The 23,913-nt window shown below is 40.0% G+C and overlaps 5 protein-coding genes across 39 annotated transcripts in view; 2 read left to right on the forward strand and 3 right to left on the reverse strand.

Moving 5' to 3' along the window:
• The window catches only part of nfxl1 (nuclear transcription factor, X-box binding-like 1), a 20,074-nt gene extending 19,700 nt beyond the window's left edge, over positions 1 to 374 (reverse strand). The window contains exon 1 of the mRNA XM_051415847.1: positions 292 to 374. The gene's annotated coding sequence lies outside the window, so the exon portion shown is untranslated. The remainder of the gene's footprint in view (positions 1 to 291) is intronic.
• LOC127372309 (butyrophilin subfamily 1 member A1) overlaps positions 1 to 23,913 on the forward strand; it is a 113,110-nt gene that overhangs the window by 78,824 nt on the left and 10,373 nt on the right. The gene's annotated exons all lie outside the window — the stretch shown is intronic.
• On the reverse strand, positions 2,175 to 10,748 carry cnga1b (cyclic nucleotide gated channel subunit alpha 1b). Of its 3 annotated transcripts, XM_051415849.1 has the most exons (16): positions 10,413 to 10,747; positions 10,089 to 10,184; positions 8,726 to 8,859; positions 8,042 to 8,107; positions 7,834 to 7,905; positions 7,626 to 7,745; positions 7,443 to 7,547; positions 6,748 to 6,854; positions 6,472 to 6,646; positions 5,837 to 5,973; positions 5,576 to 5,748; positions 4,893 to 5,018; positions 4,605 to 4,757; positions 4,290 to 4,521; positions 3,662 to 3,837; positions 2,175 to 2,513 (listed from the first exon to the last, which is right to left on the reverse strand). In XM_051415849.1, exons 3-16 carry the CDS (start codon positions 8,833 to 8,835, stop codon positions 2,310 to 2,312), a joined length of 1,956 nt encoding a protein of 651 aa, XP_051271809.1. In that variant the 5' UTR covers positions 8,836 to 8,859; positions 10,089 to 10,184; positions 10,413 to 10,747; the 3' UTR covers positions 2,175 to 2,309. The 3 variants fall into 3 exon arrangements, with proteins under 3 accessions (XP_051271809.1, XP_051271811.1, XP_051271808.1); XM_051415851.1 differs by having other exon boundaries at positions 8,726 to 8,855; positions 10,089 to 10,748; XM_051415848.1 differs by having other exon boundaries at positions 10,089 to 10,747.
• Positions 13,601 to 18,883, forward strand: LOC127372302 (polymeric immunoglobulin receptor). Its single transcript, XM_051415861.1, has 4 exons — positions 13,601 to 13,748; positions 15,759 to 16,109; positions 17,738 to 18,070; positions 18,153 to 18,883. Exons 1-4 carry the CDS (start codon positions 13,676 to 13,678, stop codon positions 18,467 to 18,469), a joined length of 1,074 nt encoding a protein of 357 aa, XP_051271821.1. The 5' UTR covers positions 13,601 to 13,675; the 3' UTR covers positions 18,470 to 18,883.
• The window catches only part of LOC127372303 (Fc receptor-like protein 5), a 75,207-nt gene continuing 73,301 nt past the window's right edge, over positions 22,008 to 23,913 (reverse strand). For 3 of the 4 annotated variants that reach the window (XM_051415862.1, XM_051415864.1, XM_051415863.1), the window contains exons 3-6: positions 23,201 to 23,464; positions 22,876 to 23,121; positions 22,570 to 22,818; positions 22,008 to 22,441 (exon numbers count right to left, since the gene is read on the reverse strand). In XM_051415862.1, coding sequence (XP_051271822.1) covers positions 22,329 to 22,441; positions 22,570 to 22,818; positions 22,876 to 23,121; positions 23,201 to 23,464 — 872 coding nt within the window. In that variant the 3' untranslated portion in view covers positions 22,008 to 22,328. The remainder of the gene's footprint in view (positions 22,442 to 22,569; positions 22,819 to 22,875; positions 23,122 to 23,200; positions 23,465 to 23,913) is intronic. The other variant, XM_051415865.1, reaches the window with a different exon arrangement.

The raw sequence follows: 23,913 nt of genomic DNA on the forward strand, positions 1-23,913 counted from the left end.
CGCTGTGACACTGAGCTCCACCGTACGGTTCATAACGTACAACCGGAGAACCGGTACCGAGCTAACGTTAACCTCAAGTTCACTGCAAACTGCTCTTAGCCGGCGGCTAGCTTCCGTACGCTAACTAACTACTGCCGCTAATATTAGCTGTAAGAACAGGCGGGAACAGACGTCACATCCGGCAAACAACCGTCATTAAAATAAAAACACCCTCACGAGCTGCTTCCGCTGAAGCTTTTATAATTAAAGACGAACAGAAAAGTAATTTAAGAAGCTTTCTGTCAAACACACCTCAGTCTGCAGCGCCGGACTCTGGAGCCTGGTTGTCATGCGCAGAGCAGTGCACGCCGGTACTCGTAGTCCCAAGCAGCTGCGCGGATAGTAGTGACAGAGGAGCGTTCTGAGAGTGCGGAACTACAAATCCCAGAATGCACCGAGACACGCAGGCAGTGCGACGTGTCAACGTCAACAGCTGAACGATTCATTCATCTTCTTAACCACGTCAACAACAATAACAACAATAACAGATCAATAACAACAATAACAACAACAACAAAAACAGATCAATAACGACAATAACAACAACAACAGATCAATAACAACAACAGATCAATAACAACAATAACAACAACAACAGATCAATACAATAAAGTATTAATAATATTAATTCAACAATAACACCAATAACAACAACAACAACAGATCGATAACAAAGATAACAACAACAACAGATCAATAACAACAACAGATCAATAACACCAATATCTACAACAACAGATCGATAACAAAGATAACAACAATAACAGATCAATAACAACAATAACAACAACAACAGATCAATAACAACAATAACAACAACAATAACAGATCAATAACAACAATAACAGATCAATAAAATAAAGTCTTAATAATATTAATTCAATGTTTTAAATTCTTTATAATTTAATGTTATTTTGAGTTTACAGTCTTATATTACTTTATGATGAAGTTATTATTAGTATTTTAAATAAAATATAAATATATATAATTTTGTTAAATCAATGTGTATGACTGATTATATTCTTTAAATAAAAAATAAATGTATTTAAACCAGAAATATGTTATAATATTATATACACAGGAAGTCTTCCACTTTCTATAGAAGCTGTTTGTTTGAATAAAACAGTGCATTACTTTTTTAAACTTCAATTAAATTTGAATTAAGAATAATAAATAATATATATATATATATAAATAGTGTCCTGTATCTTTATGTACCAGTAATATTAAGATGTTTGTTTCAGTGCAGCTGTGTGAAAATAAAAGAGTCAGTTGTGGTTTTCCTTATAAAATATCTTTATTTCAGCTTCCACATTTCATTTGGTTCTCCTTTATTTGATTTATTTTACATCATGTAGCTTTAACAACTATTTACAAAGCCGGGACGTGATTGGCTGCACACATACTGGAAAGGCAAGATCTTGTTTATAGAAAAACAAACTACCTGCTGACCTTTGACCCCTACTGGTTCTAAAGCAGGAAGTGAAGCTGTCTGAAAGTGAGAAATTAAACAATTCAAATGTATATTTATGAACTTTAAGATAATTCGTCTTCCTGTTTCTACCTGTGGCGTTACAGAGCCAGAGTTTATATTTTTATCACGCAGACAGACAGAAGAACAGATGTGGTGTTCATTAATAAATATATAATACATAATAATTACAAAGATGAATATTTACTAGAAACAGCTAACATCCCTCTCTCTCTCTCTCCCTCTCTCTCTCCCCCCTCTCTCTCTCTCCCTCTCCTCTCTCTCCCCTCTCTCTCTCTCTCTCTCTCTCTCTCTCTCTCTCTCTCTCTCTCTCTCTCTCTCTCTCTCTCTCCCTCTCTCTCTCTCTCTCCTCCCTCTCTCTCTTCTTCTCTCTCTCTCTCTCTCAGTTGTCCTGAAGCTCGGTCGTCCTCTTGTGCTGGCGCAGCAGCAATCTGGAGTCAGTCCACTTCAGTTTGTTCCCGGTGTAAATATATACTTTAGTTAATTTGGAGGGAAATCAAGACTTTTATGCAGAAAATTGAACAAAATTGAAACGTAGTTCTTCACATTCAGATTCAGTTCTCTACAGCCGGCGACTGAACACAAGTTCATTATCATGTGAATGTGAAAGAGACTTTAAAGAGGTCATAATATAGAATTTGAAACGTGTCAATATTTACATTTTGTAAACCAGATTATCTGTAACATCTGATTCAACGCCAGAACTGCTGCTCTCCGTCCACCTCTAAAATCCAACGACCCCAGTCCTCTTCATGTCTCCCTACTTCTTCTCTTCTCCTTATTCACCCATCTGGGTCTCGGGCGTCGGAGGGGGCGGCACAAGCTTCTTCTCCAGCCGGGCGACTCGGTGTTTGAGTTTGCTGTGAGTGGCCTCGTGCTCGGCCAGCAGCCGGGCGTAACGCGTTTGCAGGACGTCCAGCGTGCTCGTCATCCGTTCCACCTTCTCCTCGATCTCTTTGGGGTCGGGGCCCTGCGCCGCCACCTAGAGGACAACAGCAGTTGTTACTTTAAGCTCAGCCTCTTTCACTACTTCTACGCCAACGTGGTTCCGGATCCAGACCTCATTTTGAACCATTTGGACCAAATATAAGCAGCTTTTTCTTGACCTGAAACTGTAACAACATCCGTGTTCCTTATGCTACCTGTTGGAAACAGAGGATGGAAAAGACGAAAAAAAAACCTGAATCTGTTTACCACAATGATTCTGCTCAAAACTGGTGGAAATATTTGCCCGGTTCCAAGATTTGCTGACTAATGTCCCCATATGAGGCAAATGGGTGCTTGCTCACTATGTGTGAACTGTTCTATCAGAGCGCTCGCTGATGCATCAAAGATACCCCAGCAGAATAAATGTCTGTTGGTGTCGGAGTCAATGAGCGACAGCCAATGAGAGCAGTCCCTCTCCAGCACCAAACAGGAAGCAGCGAACCAGGTAGTTTCTATGGTTCAAATACCGTCACACACACATAACTGACGGTGAATTAACGACGTTATGAGTCAGCGTTTAATTCAGGATGTATGTGATCCAACAACCAGCTCTGATTAGTGTTACAGTCCCCTAACAGCAGAGGCTGAGCCAGTTGAGTTAGCACAAAATACACTGTATCTTTATTGATTATTGATCAGTATACACTGTATCTTTATGGATGATATTGATCAGTATACACTGTATCTTTATGGATGATATTGATCAGTATACACTGTATCTTTATGGATGATATTGACCCTGTATTGATCAGTCAGACTGTATCTTTATGGACATATTGATCAGTATGCCTTTAGCTTTATGGATGTATTGATCAGTAGACACTGTTACTTTATGGATGATATTGATCAGTTTTTAACACGTTAGGAATTGTTAAAATGTGATATTTCTTAAAGGGAGTTTGGTGCAGGGAGCTTTTAGTTGGATTCAAACTGCTGATATGGATCATTGTTAACGTTTAGTCTCCACTACAGAAACACTAGCTAACTGCTGAAGGCTGATCAGGTTTTCTGACGGTATTAGTTTGATTAATGCTTTAATAATGTGAGTATTGATCACTGATGGTGTCTGATCAGGATAATTATTGCTGACAACCTAGTCACAACAGAGATTTGACCCCTCTGAAAGATGTAGTGTTTTTGTACCTCCAAGTCCAGCAGTCCGTCCTTCATCAGAATCTGCCTTCCTTTCTCCTCCAACAGAGCTTTGGCATCAGGATACTCCGTTAGCGCCTCCATCAGGTCGTCTTTGGAAAGACAGAAGAGGTCGGAGTAACCGATGCTCCTGATGTTGGCTGTTCTCCTGTTTCCTGCCTTACTGCCTGTTGAGGAACAAGATGGATGGTTGGGAATGTTTTTATTCACATTGTACTGTTCAGAGTCTCTCTGCTTTCATTGGTCCGTCTGTTAATGTGAGACTCTAGTGTTAGCGAGGCAGCTGTAGATCAGAAACTGTGTTCTGAGGGGTAAAATTCCTGTTTTTGTGCAAACAAGCAATGCAAGTGTTTTATGAATAATGATTTGTTAGCAGAACGTGTTAGCAAACAGCTGCCAACCTCCACATCCAGAGTAATATAGATCGTCCCTTTGGACCGGTGTTTGTGTCCACCTGATGAATCTGTCTCTGAAGTCTGATATTCACTCTCTTTTAGACGTTGATTAATGATGTTGAGACGATTGGGACTCATTTTGTTTTGGTAATATCTTTCAAACAATCCACAGACTAAAGGAAGCACGTCTGTCTAAATCAGATTAACAACCGATGTCAGTCTACCTTTGATAGCCAGGATGCTGATCTCGCCAAAGTAGCTTCCGTCGCTCAGGACGACAAACTGCTTGATTCCGTCATCGGCAACAACAGCGAGCTTTCCCTCCTTGATGATGTACATCTCTCGGCCAATGTCGCCCTTCTTGCAGATGTAGTCTCCTGGACTGTAGACCTGAGGCTGCAGCTTCAGCACGAGCTCCACCAACAGACCGGCCTCGCAGTCCGCAAAGATACGAACCTGCACGGTGACACAGAGGACAAACCTGGTGTTTCTTCGTTCACTGAAACTGTTATTTTTTTTTCTGTTAAGTGCGTGCAGACCTTCTTCAGGGTGTCCAGGTGGACATTGATGGCGATCTCGGCTCTCAGCTTGTCAGGCAGGTACTTCAACACCTCCCTCTCATCCACGGCTTTCTTATTGGTCCACAGGAAGTCAAACCACTTGATGACTCGCTTCTCCAGGTCCTTGGTTACCTGGAGGGGGGACAGAAAGGTTGGGATGGACCACTTGTTGATCTAGTTGATCTAGTGATGTTCTACGCTGCAAAACATTTCTTTTTACTGACTTCTCTTTAAACCATATGGACAAAAACAGAAGCACTAACAAACCTTTCGGAAGCTCATGTACTGTTTGATGGCATCGATACGAGCCTGGAAGCTGGCTCTGGCAGCGTTCATGTTGGTGATCATCGAACCAACGTTACCAACGATGGTGGCAAAAATCAACACACCGACCTGGAGAGGAGACAGAGGAGAATGGAGTAGCACACGTCCATAAAAACATCAGAATAAAGAACTGACATGATGGTTGACTGGAACATATTTTATTCTGATATAAGAAACCAGTTTTTATCTTTGTTTCTGTGGCAGTTGCTCCACGTTTCAACTCATGCAGGAAATAATGGCAGCTCACCTCTTGATCCATATCTGATCAGCACGGCCAGAAGACTGAAACTAGAGACTGAGACCATAAACTCCTCAGGAACCTGTTTACTGAGCTCATAAATCAAGTTCTCCATAAGACTCAATACTATCAGAGTGGTGCTGCCCCCTTCTGGCCATTGGAGATAATGCAGCAATGCAGATTTCTTGATTTAAATCATTACTTTGATAATTTTGGACTGTATTTTACACAGGTAATGTTTTTGTTGTGGCTGTTGATGCACTCAGAAAATGGTTTTGTATTTTGATATGAGTACTGACAGTCAGGTATCGTATTGCATTGGTATTGTAAAATTTTAAATAATACCAAGCCCTTAGAAATGCATGGATAAGTTTGTTGTTAGACCCACCAGGAAGTCAGTGACGACGAAGAAGTACTCAGAGTTCTCCACAGGGGGCGGGGTTTCTCCAATGGTGGTGAGCGTCAGTGTGGACCAGTACATACTGTAGGCGTACTTCCTCACCAGACGACCAAACTCTGGATCTGCTGGGTCGGGGTAGACGAACCTGTCAGAACCAAAACCTGGATGGGTGGAACAAGACGAGCTGTCAGAGGTTTTTATACAATAACCACCAATCAGAACAGATCAGATTCAAACCAGCAACCCCACCGATGGCCTTGGAGAAGGAGTAGTAGAGGCAGGCATTCCAGTGGATGATGATGACAATGTACATGACAAGGTTGGAGATACGGAGAGCGTTGGGATAGTTAGTCCTGGTCTCTGTCCTCTGGAAGAACTCCAGCATCCTGAAGCAAACAAAAAGATCTTGATCTTGTGCTTCTGGTGCAAATATGAAGTTCAGCAATTTGTCTGAATTGCACAAAGTTTATGTGATTGTAGCATCTCCACATTAAGTATTTAGTCATGTTAGTAATGTGGCTCCAGACTGAAATATCCATTTGATGGACTGTGATGAAATGTGGTTCAGACATTGATGGATGAATTGTAATAACTTTATTGATCCTCTGACTTTTCTAGCACCATCATCAGGTCAACATGAGCAAATACCTAAATAACTAATGACTTTCCCATCAGCCTATGTTCTAGGCTCATCTGTATTGAAAAGACAACCACATTTTGAAGATGGTTAGTTTAGTTGAAAGTGTGTATCTTGAGTGCAGTTGCAACCATTAGTCGATAATCAGTTAGTTGTCAACTATTTTGAGGCAGAAACAGTGTCCCATGATTTAATACTGTAGTCGTAATGTTAAACATCGTTAACCCAACTATGTATTATTGTGTACCTGTTGAACCTGAAGAGCTTGTTGAGGCGTATCTCAGGATAAGTGAAGCCGAACACGAGGTACAGCAAGTCGGTGGGAATCATGGAGATCAGGTCCAGTTTGAACTGGAAACTTTTTATGTAACGCTCACGCAGCTTCTGCTCATCCTTCACCAGTAGACCCTGCTCCAGGTAACCTGCACACACACGTTTTATGTGAGGTAATTTATGTGTGTGTGATTTGTAATGTGTTAGTATGTACATCAAACAATCTGTTGCTGTGTGTGTGCATTCGGACCGGTTCTTGTTCTGAAGATCATGTCAGCGATGTAGACGAGGTCAGAGAAAAGGTCCAGCATAAACCAGTACATCAGATAGTCAGTCTGTAGCTCTTCAAAACACGCCCTGAAACAGACATATAAACACATCATACAGGAAATCCTTGTTGCCCGCAAACAAGGTTGGGACCCAAACCTAGTAAATCACAGATATTGTGGGGACCAAAACCTGGTACTTCCCTGACACTGTGGTGACAACCCTGGTATCTCACTGACATTGTGGGGACCAAAACCTGGTGGCTTAATGAAATAGTGTGGATTAAAACCTAGCATTCTTGGGATTCAAAACCTGGTATCTAACTGATACTATCTGGAAACCTGATCGCTCACTGACAATGTGGGGACCCAAACCTGGTAAATCAAAGATATTGTGGGGATGCAAACGTGGAACCTTACTGACATTGTGGGTACCCAAACCTTGTATCTAACAGTCTAACAGAGTGGGGATCCAAAACCGGTAGCTTACAGATATTGTGGAGACCCACAATTGGTAGCTTGACTTTGTATGGACCCAAGCCTGGTTGCTTGCAGACATGGTTGGGACCCAAACTAAGGATGCATTGATATTGTTTGGACTTGTAACTGTATTTTGTTATTTTCTGGTTAAAATTATGGTGACAAGGGGGACAAACAGGTTTAGGTAAACGTGTGTTACCTGGCAATGATCAGGGTCCAATTGTACATGACGGGCATGGTGATGATAGCCAGCCAGTAGTAGTAGGTGTTACCTGCTGGATCAATCACTTGGATCTCCTTAGGACTGGACACATGCACAATAATGAATTATTACTATTATAAAACAATGCCTTCAATGTCTGATTCAATAAACCAAACCTACGCCTCCTCTTTGGCCTTCTTCTCTTTTTCCTTTTCCTTTTCTTTCTCTTTCTCCTTTTCCTTCTCTTCTTTCTCCTTCTGTTTTTTCTCCTTCCTCTCCTTTTTCTCCTGCTTCTCCTTCCTGAGGGGAAAAGAAGACAGATAAAACTGATTTAAAGTGAATCAAATATCTGTAGCTCTGTTCCACAGGTGATGAGTTAGAAACTTACTCCTTCTTCTCTTTTTTCTCTTTCTTCTCTTTTTTCTCTTTCTTACTTTTCTTCTTTTTTTTCTTTTCTTCACTGGAAGACAACAGGAAACACATCACACAGACTGTATTTGTGTTGTATCAGTGTTGACATCCTGGTTACTACTTCTGTCCGTACGATGCATCTGTTTGGTTGAGTGACTCAGCCTGTGTGTGTTTGTGTGACTTACTCGTCATCGTTATTGTTACTGTTATTGACGTTAAACAGAACTCCTGGTCCGGCTCCTTGAGCGGCTCTGAAACAAAGACAACAATCGGACGATGGTTTAAGTTGTTGACAGCAACTCAACTCAACTTCAAGAACCACAGAACCTCTTCAGTGACCCCTCAAACCTCCTCAAGGACCGTGGTCAAAGCTAAAATGTGCAGTTATTGGCTTGTTAACAGTGTTCTTTGGCTCTAATTAATACAATTTTATTTTCCTACTCAAGGACCTTCGGAACCTCTTCAAGAGGCCCTCAGTACTTTAGAGAACCCTTTAAATCCATTGAACTGCATCCAGAACCCCTTAAGCATCCCTGAGGTCCCATAAAACCTCATGAAGCACCCCTAGAACACCTACAAAGACATATCAAGGACTCTTGGATTCTTCAAGACACCCCTAAACAGTGGAAACGTGGGTGTAGTAATGCTGGTAGTCCTCACGGACCCCTAGAACTTTTTTGAGGACCTATATAACTTTCTTAGTGCCTTAGATCCATTAAAGGACACCAACTATCCACAGGACCACATCACAAACCACATAAGCGGGTCCTGAAGGACACCCAAAACCTCTTGAAGAACCCCTAAAAGTACCCATAGAACTTCCTTTAGGATCTCTGGTTTCTTCATACTGAATTTCTATGACAACTCACCTGTTGCCCTCCCCATCTTCTCCTGACTCCTCCTCCATGTCTTGTAGAACGATGGTGGGCGGCGTCAACCTGGAGATGGGGGATGGGTCTGATGGAGCTACTTTGGCCATGGAGGTATTCTTTCGTCTGACTTCCTGTTCACAGAGAGAGACAATAACATGTAACTCCAACCGAAGACGTTGGGGTTTAAGGAAGTTGAAAGCTTCTTGTTTGTTTTACTGGAGACTTTTCTGAGTGGGAAAGTTTTGTGCGTTTGTTCAGACACTCGTTCTCTGTTTTAAAGTATCGCATTAGAGAAGTTGATGGAACAGGTGTGATAGGAGGGTTTCTGATGCTGATGCTTCTTGTGACAAGCTAATGAGTTAGCTAGCTGGTTAGATCTGATAGCTAATGTTAGCAGAATGCTAGCTAACAATTGATGCTAACTAAACTGCAATCGGTTTGCTCTCTAGCAAATTGGGAGCTAACTAGCTAACTGGCCAGCCAAATAACTAGATAGCTAAGGACAGATGTAAATTAGCTCGCATTTTGCTAAAACTAGCAATTAGACGTCACTAGTTAGCTAACAATTAATGTAGATTAGCTAGCTATTTGTTAATTTAAGATGTGACTAGATATCTATCTATCATAAATTAGCATAATGCTTGCTAATCTACCACAATTGTTAGCTAGCTAATTGATGAGTGTTCTTCAGAGGTAAGTAGCTGGCTAAGGATCAATGTGGATTAGCTAGATAGCTAGTGTTTTGCTCTGTAGTAACTATGTCACTTTCATCTCCTAACCATCTTCAAAATGTGGTTGTCTTTTCAACATAGATTAGCTTAGCATATAGCATATCTAAGTACAGGAAAGGAGGAAGCTGATCGAGGGTCCAAAAGGGGGCGGGGCTTACGAAGGCTCAAATTTGCACCCGCTACCTGTTCCAGTGAAAACCATGTATCTCCAGATGTGTTGATGTTTGTGATAAACTAAAGGATGAATTATTCCTTAATGTATTGAACAAATTCTCCTTCTTCTTAAACTAAATAAACAATTTAAAACCCTCATTTATTATCTGGAGAATCTGTCGTCACAAAGCTGTAAACAGGCTGTTTATCTACGTTGTTCTCATAGGAAACAAACACAAACATGATGATCTTATGGAATATGATGCATTGCTGTAGATTAAACCATCAGTATATATAAAACGGTATATTCAGACGAGCTCAACCGTAAACTTCTACAGCAGTAAAATACACATTAATGTAGCAGTAATCCAAAAACATCAGATTTAATAAAACTTTAACTTATAATAAGACATTTTTCAGTATATGTTGTATAATAATTCTCCCTCTACCTTCACTCTATTATCTCCTTGACTCACCTGTCAGTTGATAATCTGTCGCCCTCGGTTACGTGGCCTAGATCCACCGACCGCCCGTCAAACTCATCGCCGTGGAAACAGAGGAGTATCCCATCCCTACACACACACACACACACACACACCTGTCTCCGTTAAATCCTTTAAAATTTGGAGCGCAGAGAGAAAAGAGGAGAAAATGGAGGGATGGGAGAGAGGAGAAGGAGCGTTTGGAGGATCCGGCAGAAGAGTCTCCTCTGTCACCCTGACGGGGGATAAAGGGATTAGAGGAGGGATGATACTGTGTGTGTCTCATAGACACCTGCAATGAAATGGATCCACCCTCACCTGCAGAGCGGCTTCTCATTTAGTAAAGTTAGTTAGGCCATAAGTACATGTGCTTTCTACTTGTGTGTGTGTGTGTGTGTGTGTGTGTGTGTGTGTGTGAGGAAGACTCTGCTCAGGTGGACGAGGGAGGAGGTAAGAAAGAGGGAGGATGAGAGAGGAAGGAGGAGAAGAAAGAAGGGGGGAATACACGAGGGATAAGGACGCAAAAAGGGAAGGAAATAAGGAAGCAGGAAAGAGGAGACAGTGAAAAGTGAGGAAGGGCAGATTAGTAACAGGCACACTGATCCTCCTGAGTCAGCAGTGTAACCCTAATAACACACACACACACACACACACACACACACACACACACACACACACTCAGGCTGCAGTGTTTAACAGGCAGCTTTCATAGGCTTATAAGGAATTACACCTCTGTGTGTGTGTGTGTGTGTGTGTGTCAACTCAACTTTATTTAAACAGAACCTTTCACACTCACGCTCACACTCACACACACACACACACACACACACACACACACACACACACCACACACACACACACACACACACACACACACACACAGTGCCTCACGTAGCATATGAAACAACCCGAAAACAAAATGAATAACAAAGTAGGCCTTTGTTCACTCTGTGTCCAGGAAGTGGCGGCGTTACTGTGTAGAACAGATCCCCGCCGAGGCTGGGTGCTTCAGGCCACCAAGCCCAGAACCCCACTGGATCCCCGCTGGATCCCCGACACACCCAGCTGCCGTCAGCGCCTCTCTCTACTGCTCCAGACATGACGCCAGAGTTCGGTCAGTCACAAAGTGGTTGAACATTTGTACCGTGATAGAAGTCTGGTTAGTTCAGGGCCGATGCCATCGGCCCCGCCTTATTCATTTATACCCAGAACAGTAGAGGAAGTGTCTAAGGAACCAGGAGAACAAATAGATTATCTATGTCTACGTCTATGTTTTCATCATGAAGTTTGCTGACGACACCGCTGTTGTAGGACTAATCTCCCACGACGACGAGACAGCCTACAGGAGGGAGGTCTCCCACCTGGAGGACTGGTGTCAGGAGAACCACCTCCTGCTGAACGTCAGCAAAACTAAGGAACTCATTGTGGACTTCAGCAGGAAACAGCAGAGGGACTTCCATCCACTCACTATCTGTGGCTCTGAGGTGGAAAGAGTGGACACTTTCAGATACCTGGGAGTGACCATCTCACAAGACCTGTCATGGACTCATCACCTGAACACCATTGTGAAGAAAGCCAGACAGTGTCTCTACCTCCTCAGACGCCTCAGAGACTTTAAGCTCCCTCTCAAGGTGCTCAGGAACTTTTACACCTGTACCATCGAGAGCATCTTGTGTGGGAGCATCATCACCTGGATAGGAAACTGCACCAGGCAGGACTTCATGGCCCTCAAAAGGGTGGTCCGTTCTGCAGAGCGGACCATCAGAACCTCTCTCCCCAACCTGCAGGACATTTACACCAAACGTTGCAGGTTAAGGGCGAAGAAGATCCTCAAACAGCCCAGTCACCCCGGACACACCCTCTTCACTCTACTGCCATCAGGTCGGTGTTTCCGATGCCTGAGGACAAAGACTGAGAGGCTGAAGAAGAGTTTTTATCCACATGCCATCCGCCTGCTCAACTCTGAGCCTTAACCGGACAAAAAAAAAAAAAAAAAAAAAAACTACAGTCTATATTTTATTTTATTTTTTTTCCCTTAGTTTTATATTTACACTTATATTGTTTACATTGTGTGTTATGTGCAATCACTACTGTTTTACTGTAGAAGTATTTTTTTTTCTTTACTACTGGCTGCAGGTACAAAGAATGCATTTCACTGTGCATTGTACTATGTATAACTGTGCATGTGACAAATAAAAACCTCTTAACTCTTAACTTAGATTACAGAAAAAGCCCCATGAATACAAAGCCCGGGCTGATGGAGACATATGTATAATTAATAATATCTGTATTTATACAGTTTCTGTCATAAAAGCATTCAGTGGGGTAACTCCTCTGTTGGCTGTATCAGTCTGAAGTGTCGGTCTAATTGATAAAATAATGTCTGCTGCTACATTGCAGTGGTGTTCATGTGGTCTGTGTGTAACTGGTATTCTCTGTGGGCTGTAATAAAATAGGTTGGACAGCAGAGGGAACCAGAGGCACTGACACTTTTCACAACACAAACGTTGAATAAATGTTATTTATCAGTGTATAAGCATTGACAAACTGTCCAAATACAGTTGTTATCAGTGTAAACAGCAATAATTACTGTAATTTAACAGATAATGACTTTTATTACAGTTCTATAACTTTTAACATTCACATTAAAATAATAATCCAATAATAACAGCACTCTGCTGTAAATGTAAGTCTGATTATTTATAATATAGCACCTGTATTTATAGATCATTGTTTTACACTGTAAATATCTTTAATTAAACATTAAAAAGACCAAAAATTATACAAGCTAAAAACTGTATTTTGATTATAGATATATAATCATATATATATATATATATATATATATATATATATATATATATATATATATATATTATTGATTACTGTATTTTTACCAGTCAGTTATTTTCTGTTATGTTATTTTTGGGTCCAGCTGCTGGAATATTACTGTTGTTTTACAGGTTATTCATTAATAAATATATGTGTATTTAAATGTATAATGCATGAATACTTTATTATCACCGTTGTAATAATTTCTCCATGTGATTAACTGAAACAGGTCTGAAACATGGTGCAATGGGAGTTTTCCAGCCGGTGAGAATAAGTTGCTTTTGCCCTTCAATCGAGCTGTTTGAATACGTAGAGGAGAGTTAAAGAGTCCTCTGAGCATCCAGAGAGGAGTTCTGTGGCAAACCTCACTAAAAAGACCATTCAGCACAACTGCAACAACAGTGTTAAATAATGTGGTAAAGACTCATTAATAAATGTGATGAACTGTTATGGCCACACAGAAAGACACAGTGCCCCAGCCCTAAGTAAACACACTGTTTATTATGTGAACTGTGCACAGGTATAATCACTATAGATATACTGCTGTAATAAAGCTAATAACCACAGTACAATGCACAGTTGATTTACTCTGGTGTCTGATGCAACCCGACTGCATACTGGAAGTTCTGGTTTCTGTGAACTCACGTGACTGCAGACACCCAAAGACAACCGGTGCAGAAGTTTGTGCCAGTCCAGGGTACCAACCTCAGTCTGGTGTCAGCTCAGACAGCAGCAGCAGCTCCTCGACCATGGCGGCAGTAAGATTGGTGGCGTTTGTGGTGTTTTTCTACGTTTTGTGGATGTTCGTTCTGACCTTTGGAGGTAAGGCCTGTGTGCACGAGAGCATACAAACCTGATAACGACAGTAAAATATGAACAATATGAAGAGAAAGAAAATAACTGTTTACAGTGTATAATGTATGTGAATAGATAGATAGATAGATAGATAGATAGATAGATAGATAGATAGATAGATAGATATACTTTATTGATCCCAAGCTGGGAAACTGCAGTGTAGCAGCAGCATTACACACAGTAACAACACAGTAAGTAAAGAGAACAACCTAGACATATAAAAAGAGCAATATAAAATGCAATATAAAAATGCATAAAATTTATAAATAATCAGTATAATAAGTATAATTATAGTGCAAAGTAAAAATATAAGGTGCAGTGAACATATAAACATATAAGGTGCTTGGAGACTGTATTATTATGACACATTATGAGTTTTAGCTGTTATTGTACAGTGTGATATATATATATAATATATATATATATATATATATATATATATATAATATAATAATATAAATATATTCTACACTTCTATACACTAATGTACTCTTTGCACTACATTCCCGTATTGCTGCTGTGTCTAATTTTAATTTATTCTAAGGGGGATCAATAAAGGAAAATCTTATCTTATCTTATCTTATCTTATCTTATCTTATATATGGATTTTCAAATGGTATTTTTAAAATTGATGTAATGGATATTGTTGAGCCTGGAAAGTGTTTTAACAAGGTTCATTTACTTGTAAAGGAGTTTAAATAAATTTTTTAACAGCATTTCCAACTTAATCGCCCAAGAAATGTCCAGAAAATGTGCAAATATTTGTAAATATATATATAATTCTACAGCTTGTATGTGTTTTATTTCATACATACATACATGTTTAAATAAAAGAAAGAACTTTATGACAAAACTTTCCTAGTTTTACATTGTTGTATAACCTGACATGGAAAGTGTACGGGCCAACCTATGAGTTGAGTTTGGGTCAGTTGGGATCCTTGGTTGATTCAATATCCTGTTAACTTAAAATAAGTAACAATAGTAGTAACAGTCCTATGGTACGGTTGTGCCACCCTGACATTTGATAACATAAAAATTTCAGGACAAACGTTTTTCAATTATCTCAACAACTTTAATATTATTGGTATTTGTACAATTTGGTTCATTTGAAAGGTTTCAAACATAGCCATGGTATTTAACTTTGAATTCATCACAATTAAAATACGATGTTTAATAGTTTTCTTAGTGTGTGTTCACTTGTACGGACAGTTGCTCTGAGCTTCCAAAACATAAATAATATGTACATACTTAAATTGTATTCAAACTAAATACTGGTAGGTTTTATAGAATAAAATGGGTCAAGAATGTATTAAATTATTATTATTATTATTTTTTTATTATTATTAAGTATGTTTTTGAGCTTTTATTGCCTTTATGATAGAGATAGCTGAAGATAGACAGGAAAGGGGGGCAGAGAGAGGGGATGACATGCAGCAAAGAGCCACATGTCGGATTGGAAACCTGGGCCGCTGCAGCAAGGACTCAGCCTCGGTACATGGGTCGCCAGCTCTACCCACTGAGCTAACTGGGCGCCCCGTATTAAATTATTTTAATAGGGAATAATACAAATCCCATAAACACTATGTTCAAAACTGTGGTTTACAGTAATGTCTGGAATCAACAGGCGTGGTGCTTTGGAAACCTGCTCGCTTTCTTTTGTGGTGCAACACATCCCAAAAGTCAATAACACACGTATCCTCTGTATTTATACCAGAAACAGTCTTTTCTCAACACATATTAAAGATAGAAAGAGGAGCTAAAATTCACTGTGCAGACGGTCTTGTGAGTCTTTCTTGGTTAATAAGTCTTCCTGTTGATTTCAGGCTCATTGATATGATTTATATTGTTGGTTTTTTACTACCCCCAAAGGAGACAGAAAGACATGATGTCTGCTATTACATCATTGGTCCAATGAAAGATGAGTTTGGAAGTAACAGGAAGTCCTTTCTGATGTTTATTTTCTTTCTTTTTGTTCAGACACATATGTGGTAACAGTGAGGCCTGGACGGGATGCCACTCTTCACTGTCAGTCTTACCCGGTTGTACATGTACTATGGTGGAAAGATGAAGATGACTACAAGTACTTTAAGGTCTTCAGGGTCTATCGCAAGCGTATAGATGAAGACTACCAGCATCCGTCTTATCGTGGTCGAGTGGAGCTGAAAGATCCAGAGATGAAGTATGGAGACGCCTCCGTGATTCTGAAGAACGTCACCGTCAACGACACTGGAACATATGAGTGTATTAAAGCGAGTCGACCAGTTTGCATACATGCAGGTAGGACGGCCACCGTCGACCTCACCGTCGACCTCACCGTCTCAGACTCAGGTGAGTTCGTAGAGTTCAGTGTGTCTCTGCAGGGGCTTCCTGCTTGTTGAGCTGAGAGTAAAACAGATCACAGATCGGATGTTTGTGTTTTCTACAAGGTTCTGTACTTGGACCAATTCTATTTACTTTATATATGCTCCCTTTAGGCAACATTATTAGGAATCACCGCATTAACTTTCACTGTTATGCAGATGATTCGCAGTTATATATTTATCGATCAAGCCCGATGAAATTAATCAATTTTCAAAATTACAAACATGTCTTAAGGACATAAAATCCTGGATGAGCTGCAATTTTCTGATGTTAAACTCAGAAAAAAACGAAATTCTTGTTCTTGGCCCCAAAAACCTTAGAGACTCACTGTCTAAAGATATAGTCACTCTAGATGGCATTACTTTGGCCTCTAGCAAAACTGTCAGAAATCTTGGAGTTATCTTTGATCAGGATTTGTCATTTAATTCCCACATAAAGCAAACCTCCAGGACTGCCTTCTTTCATTTACGTAATATTACAAAAATTAGACACATCCTATCACAGATAGATGCAGAAAAACTAATCCATGCATTTGTTACTTCAAGGCTGGATTACTGCAACTCTTTATTATCAGGTTGCCCCAATAAGTCCATTAAAACGCTCCAATTAATTCAGAACGCTGCAGCACGAGTACTGACAGGAACTAGAAAAAGAGATCACATCTCTCCTGTACTAGCTTCTCTGCATTGGCTCCCTGTAAAATGTAGAATAGAATTTAAAATCCTCCTCCTCACCTATAAAGCTCTTCATGGTCAGGCCCCTTCATATCTTAAAGAGCTCATAGTACCCTATTACCCCACTAGAACACTACGTTCTCTGAATGCTGGGCTACTTGTGGTTCCTATAGTCTCTAAAAAGTAGAACAGGAGCCAGAGCCTTCAGTTACCAAGCTCCTCTCCTGTGGAACCAGTAGTTGTGGTTCGGGAGGCGACCCTCACCACATTCAAGGAGGCTTAAGATTCCTCTTTATAAATTAGTTAGGGCTGGATCCAGGTGAGTCCTGAACCATCCCTTAGTTATGCTGCTATAGGCCTAGACTATCGGGGGATTTCCCATGGTGCACTGAGCTCCTCTCTTCCTCTCTCTTTCTGCACTCATTCATGTTCCATTAATGCATGTTACTAACTTCACCTCTCCCCGGAGTTCTTGTGCTTTCTCATCTAGCAGGTTCTTATCGATCCTGGTGGAGCCTCCTGCCATGGTCCTGCTAGATTGCCATTGCCAATACTGTTGTTACTGTGCACCTGTCAGTCTATCTGTCTGTTCTCTCTCTCTCTCTCTCTCTCTCTCTCTCTCTCTCTCTCTCTCTCCCACCCACCTAGAGCTGGAGGATCTGTCCTAGGTTTCTGCCTTTTAACAGGCAGTTTTTCCTTGCCCTTGTCTCCAAGGTCTTGCTCATGGTGGTACTGTTGGGTCCCTGTAAATAATGTTTAGGGTTGGTCTGCCTGTATATTTGAAAAGTGTCCTGAGATAACTTTTGTTATGAATTGGCGCTATACAAATAAAATTGAATTGAATTGAATTAAAGATGACGATGAGTCCAGAATCTCTCTGAACTGTTTTGGTGTTCATTTTTTCCGCTTCTTCTTGTTTAGAACCTGAGGAGGTAACTGCGTGGTCCGGAGATAACGTCACCCTTCACTGCCAGGGTCCCAGAAACGCCTCGATCTCAGTGTTAAAGTGGATCAGAACTGACCAGGAGTCAGATCAATATGTCTTCTTCAGAGGAAACAGCTCAAATGAAACCAGCCAGCTTCGATCTTATCGTGGTCGAGTGGAGCTGATGGATCCAGAGATGAAGAACGGAGATGCTTCTGTGATTCTGAAGAACGTCACCGTCAACGACACTGGAACATATGAGTGTGAGATCTCAACTGAAGGCAGTGAAGACGGAGGGACAAAGTCTCAGTTCACCCTGAACGTTGAAGGTGAGTTCAGACTCAGGTGAGTTTGTAACCTGTTCTTCAGTCATCAGCTACCTGACACCTGATTCTGTTCTATGTGTCACAGCTAAATACATGTGGGTCAACCCAGTATACGAGGAGGAAGAATACAAGGATGTAGGAAACAAGGAGGAAGAAAACAAGGATGTAGGAAACGAGGAAGATGGAAACACTGATGGAAGAAGCAGCAGAAGACAAGGGGCGCTAGTCGTCGGTCTGTCAATCGGTTTTGTTGTTCTTGTTGTTGTTGTTGTTGATGTTGTTATTGTGGTTGTTGTTGTTGTTCTTCGTTTCAGGGGCCGAGGAAAATATAAAGTCATCCCAGACAATAATTCTGCCGCTGTTACACAAACAGAAAACAAGGGTGTGAAGATATTGTGTTAAAACCATCAATCAGTCAAAGTTTCTGATCTGAATTAACACTTTATTGTGAAATCATTTAAATACTGAATCATTTTTCTTTTATTCTTTTATTTGACATCATTGTGATGATTTCTGGATGATTGTGGGTGATTTTATCTTTCTGGGTTTGTTTTCTGTTTATTGCTGTCATAAGGCACGTCATTATTCTCCTTTCATATAATAATATCGGGTGTTATCATATCCTGGATTTAGTCTCTGTAACAGTTCATACTGAAGTTGTGATATATATGTACAATAAACCAGAGCTGTTTAAACGTGTTTGATCTCAGCTGGAAGAACCAGTTTAAGAGAAAAACACACCACACCTGAGCTCCACCTGCGTCTATCTTTCACTCCGTTCTCTGTAAATGCAAATTAATTAAATCTGCAAAAGTGTTTAAAGTCTATTTCTTGCTAAATTATAATAATTTCTGTAGTCATTTAATTGAAGTTTCAACAACATTTACTATAACTGTATTATTATCATTATTATTATTAATATCCATAATTATTGTTAATTAATTCTTTCTAACCACTTCACATAATGTTCTGTATTGATGCATCATGTTTTAGAGGTTTGTAAAATGAACTTAATCCTGCAAAAGGTTTTAAATCTCATGAATTAAACCCGAAATCCGAACAGTTGAAGTGATAACACAGTTCTTTAGTATTTTATGTAATAGTTTAATATTTGTAAAACTGACTCATTTTCTTTAAGTTGACTATATATTATTAAAAATTGTAAGACCTAAAATCAATTGGCTACCATTTTGATAATCAATTAATTGCAAATTGTTTTGATCATATGTCAGCTGTTTTGACAGATAGTGTAAGTAATAACATTTGTTTAAAGAAGATTCATTAAAGTGACTTCATTCAGATAAATCCTAGTACAAGAGTGTGAGTAACTTCATTTACATTAACAATAAATTAGTTCATTTTTCTTGCTTTAACTGTTTAAGGTGATTGGTTGAGTGGAACTAACTCATCCGGTTTTACAGTGTATAAAGCAGAACAAAGAACCTTATAATTAACCTTCTTCCACCTGAAACAATCAAAGCTGTTGAACATGTTGATGCAGGTCTGATTTAAACCACAATGCGCCTAACCTCAACCGAAACCCCCGCAGGTAATAAACACCAACATTAATCATTCATGAGTCATTTGTCTCTCTTGTTAAAAACAAGAAGCAGACAGACAGACAGACAGACAGACAGACAGACAGCCTGACAGAGTCTGTCTAACGCCATCTCACCTGGAAGAAAACATGGATGCTTTAGTCCTGTTTAGAACATGGGGCAGTGGTGCACTTCAGCCTCTTGTGGCCAAAATGAGTATTACAACAACAGGTACAATAATTCACCTGGTGAAAGCTTGTCTCACCTGTTCCTACATCATCAACACAGGAGAGTCACATTACAGCTGTCTTATGGGACAGGATCCTTATAGCAGGGGCCAGAACAGCTGAAGGCTCTGGACCCTCGAGTGGACCCCTGGTGGTGAGTTGGGCAGCAGAAGAGGATCTGAGAGAACAGGAAGGTGTGTAGATATGAAGAGTTCAGAAACATACAAAGGGTCAAAGGTTATGAAGGGCCTTAAATCACTATGTTTGGTATTTTTTGTGATTTGGCGCCCCCCCCAGTGGAAATACCATTGTAGGGTTTCACTGTAAATTTACAGTAATTAACTGGCAGCAGCTTCGCCAGAAAAGTTCTGTATTTTATTTTCTTACTATATTTTAAGTGTAATGACTGGAAATAACACAATACTGGTCACAGTTTTGTCAGTAAACTACTGTATATTTACAGTATATAAATATATTTACAGTGTATCCTGTATTTAAAGGATGTCACGATAATAGTAATAATAATAATAATGGTGGGCTCTCTAGACACTGTGAAACTGGTAACATACTGTACTGTGCTTTACTGACTGTGACCAGTACTGTGATATAAAATGACTCAGCAATGAACTGAAATTTTGTTCTAAAAGAAACAGTAAGAAACAGTAAGAAACTGTAAGAAACTGTAAGAAACAATAAGAAACAATAAGAAACAATAAGAAACTGTAAGAAACAGTAAGAAACTGTAAGAAACTGTAAGAAACTGTAAGAAACAGTAAGAAACTGTAAGAAACTGTAAGAAACTGTAAGAAACAGTAAGAAACAGCAAGAAACAATAAGAAACTGTAAGAAACAGTAAGAAACTGTAAGAAACTGTAAGAAACAATAAGAAACTGTAAGAAACAATAAGAAACAATAAGAAACAGTAAGAAACTGTAAGAAACAATAAGAAACTGTAAGAAACAGTAAGAAACTGTAAGAAACAGTAAGAAACTGTAAGAAACAGTAAGAAATACAGCACTTTGTTGGAAAAGCTGCTGCCAGTTAATTACTGTAACTTTACAGTGAAAAGTGAAAAGTGTTTGCAGTTTACAGAATGATACTGTACATTAATACAGCAGAGTTTACTGTTGATTTACAGCAAAGATTTACCACTGTGGTAAATATGGACAGCTGTACATTTGTTATGATTACTTATGATCAGATCAGCAGCAGCTCATTGCTGCAGCATCCGGGGTTTAACACTTCTTCACATCTTTAGACCAAAAAACAGACAAATCAAATAACAGCTTCAGGATTAATTTACCCACCGACATTTTATTCCTGCAGATTATTATTATTAGATATATCTGGAGGCTATTTATCTGAAACAAGAAGCTGGACGACTACAGTGCTGCTTCCTTCTATTAAAACAAGTTGACACATTGATCACATGAAACAGACAAACATCACCATCAGATACAGCAGACCAGAATATAGTGAGAAACCTCACCAGTGTCAGAGTTCAGTCCAATGGAAACAGGAAGCTGCTGCTGTTTGATATTCAGTGTGAAAAACAACTAAACTATTAATTATATTAAAGCTCAGATTGAGTTTCAGAAAATGCACAAAATCACAAACATTCACATTCTTTGTTTTCTTTTTATCTTTTATATCTTCCACTGAGCCAATGTTACATAAAGATTCAAATTAAAAGGGTCAACAACAAAATGTGTAAAATACTGCAGTTCACTTTTCATTAAACAGATCAATAATAAAACACATACAGTGCTCACATTTTAACATATATATATATATATATATATATATATATATATATATATCAGAGTATAGAGACACTATTACAGATCTTATTAATTCAATTCAATTCAATTCAATTTTTTTTTTATAGCCTCATTTAAAAAAAAAATTTATCACAAAACTTTTTTAAAAAAGGGCAAGAAAACAACACTCTATAAAAAAATTATAAAAAAAAAAAAAAAACAACAAAAAAAAAAACCAAGCGCCAAGGGGAAGGGAAAAAAAAAACTAAATAAAAAAAAAAAAAAAAAAAACACCCTCCCTCCGTGGTTGGGGGGGTTTTTTTTTTTTTCCCGTGTGGGGGGGGGGGGGGGGGGGGGGGGGGGGAAAGAAAAAAAAAAAAAAAAAAAAAAAAAAAAAAAAAAAAAAAAAATTAACAGTCCTGCAGTGACACATGAGATGAAATATGAAACTGTAAGATTACAGAACAGTTTCTGTTTACAGATTCACTGCAGGGTAAACAACAAACAACCAATAACACACATTGAAACAGACACACAACCGTCTGAAACTAAAATAACTAAAGTTTCTGGTGAATCATCAGAACAACTCCAATATAACAGGAGAAAAGTTATAAGCAACCAGAGACATGTGGAGTTCCTCAGGGAAGTGTTTGGGGTCCTCTACTGTTTGTGATCTGTGAGTTTTATTTGAACATTTTAGCTTCATTTAAGAACACATTGAACACATCGGATCAATTCAGAAGTGATGCTCTGTGGTGACATCATCGATGACATCATCATAGTCACCATCCAATCCCTGCTCAGCCTGGGTGGGCGGGGTCATCACCATGGAGACGGCCAGATTATTTCCTACAATCAGAGCAGGTTAGAAATAAAATATAGATCATTAATAAACTTCTGTTAGAGACAGCTGTCAATCATCAACACCAGAGTGATTGATTGATTGATTGATTGATTGATTGATTGATAAGTGTTACCTGTGGCCCTCTGTCGATATAAAGACACCATGAGGACAGTGGAGATGCAGTACGGACAGAACACCACTAGGTGGCAGAGCAATCTGAACACAAACTGGAGGGGGGTGGAGGCAGTGGATGTCGTTACTGTGGTCGGCGGGACTGCAGATGTGGGCGGGGCTGTGAAGGTGGGTGGGGCTTCGGTGGTGGGCGGGGCTTCAGGTGTGGGCGGGGCTGTGGTTGTAGGTTTACCTGCAGAGAGAATCCCACCTGCTCAGGTGAATATCTGGATGAAATAAGTCCTGAAATCAAAGGTAACCTCCTCACCTGTGACAGTGATCCAGCTGGGTGGAGACTCTCCATGACTGCCAATGTGACACTTGTAGAGGCCTTCATCAGACCTGGAAACATGGTGGATGGTCATGTGACCTGTAGGCTCAGTCCTGATGAGGGAGCCATCTTTATAGAAAGCAGCTGTGAGGTTGGAGGGAGGGGTCTTTGTTTTACAGTGCAGAGAGACATCATCTCCCTCCATCACAGGGAGGACAGGACTCTGCAGGATCACTGGTCCACCTCAACACAGAGACAGACTACAGCATTTCATCCATTTACACACAGCTTCATCAACACTAACTCCACAGTCTGATCTTACCAGTGACACTGATGTTGATGGTGTTACTGGTTGCTCCCTCTCTGGACTCACACCAGTAAACTCCACTGTCCCAGGAGAGTGTCATACTGATCTTACAAGAAGAACCAATTGGTCTTCCCCATCCTGATCCACATTGAGACAACTGTCCTTCACTCGTCTTCCTCCTCAGTGTCCATCCAGCAGAGCTGTCGTCCTCCTCACAGCTCAGAGAGGCAGAGTCTTCTTCAAACAGCTGAGAGCTGCTGGGACTCACAGTCAGAGAGGCTGGAGGAACGAAGGGGTGATAAACTGTTAAACACATTTTACAACAACTGAACTCAGGGTCGACTGCGCCCTCTGGTGACCTTTACAGAGATGTTTAACTGTGTCACTGACCTAAACTGTGTCCAACCTTTTGGTAGTTTGACATATTATTATATTATTATTGCATTGTAACATCCAAGTGGCTTTGAATTATTAATATTGAGTAATCATCTGAACAAAGTAAGGTGAGGTCTGCACCTAGAGCAGACTCGTTACTCCATAGTGTCCACATGAGGTCCATTGTGGAAATTATTTATAGTGGAATAGACCCTTCATAAGCCCCGCCCCTTTTTGCTATGTGCTCCAATAACTGTTGAGGAAACCCAGCTTCTCAGCTTCTTCCTTTCCTGTACTTAGAAATGCTATCTGCTAGGTTAATCTATGTTGAAAAGACAACCACATTTTGAAGA

Source organism: Dicentrarchus labrax, unplaced genomic scaffold (genome assembly GCF_905237075.1).
Source record: "Dicentrarchus labrax unplaced genomic scaffold, dlabrax2021, whole genome shotgun sequence".
NCBI classification, from domain to species: Eukaryota; Metazoa; Chordata; class Actinopteri; family Moronidae; genus Dicentrarchus; species Dicentrarchus labrax.

Coding starts and splice junctions, on each gene's coding strand:
- cnga1b (XM_051415851.1), bottom strand. CDS start 8,835: ATGGCCAAAGTAGCTCCATCAGACCCATCCCCCATCTCCAGGTTGACG. Junction 8,108..8,725: donor GAAGATGGGGAGGGCAACAG/GTGAGTTGTCAT, acceptor TCTTTGTTTCAG/AGCCGCTCAAGGAGCCGGAC. Junction 5,974..6,471: donor AAGCTCTTCAGGTTCAACAG/GTACACAATAAT, acceptor TGTTTGCTTCAG/GATGCTGGAGTTCTTCCAGA.
- LOC127372302 (XM_051415861.1), top strand. CDS start 13,676: ATGGCGGCAGTAAGATTGGTGGCGTTTGTGGTGTTTTTCTACGTTTTG. Junction 13,749..15,758: donor GTTCGTTCTGACCTTTGGAG/GTAAGGCCTGTG, acceptor CTTTTTGTTCAG/ACACATATGTGGTAACAGTG. Junction 16,110..17,737: donor CCTCACCGTCTCAGACTCAG/GTGAGTTCGTAG, acceptor CTTCTTGTTTAG/AACCTGAGGAGGTAACTGCG.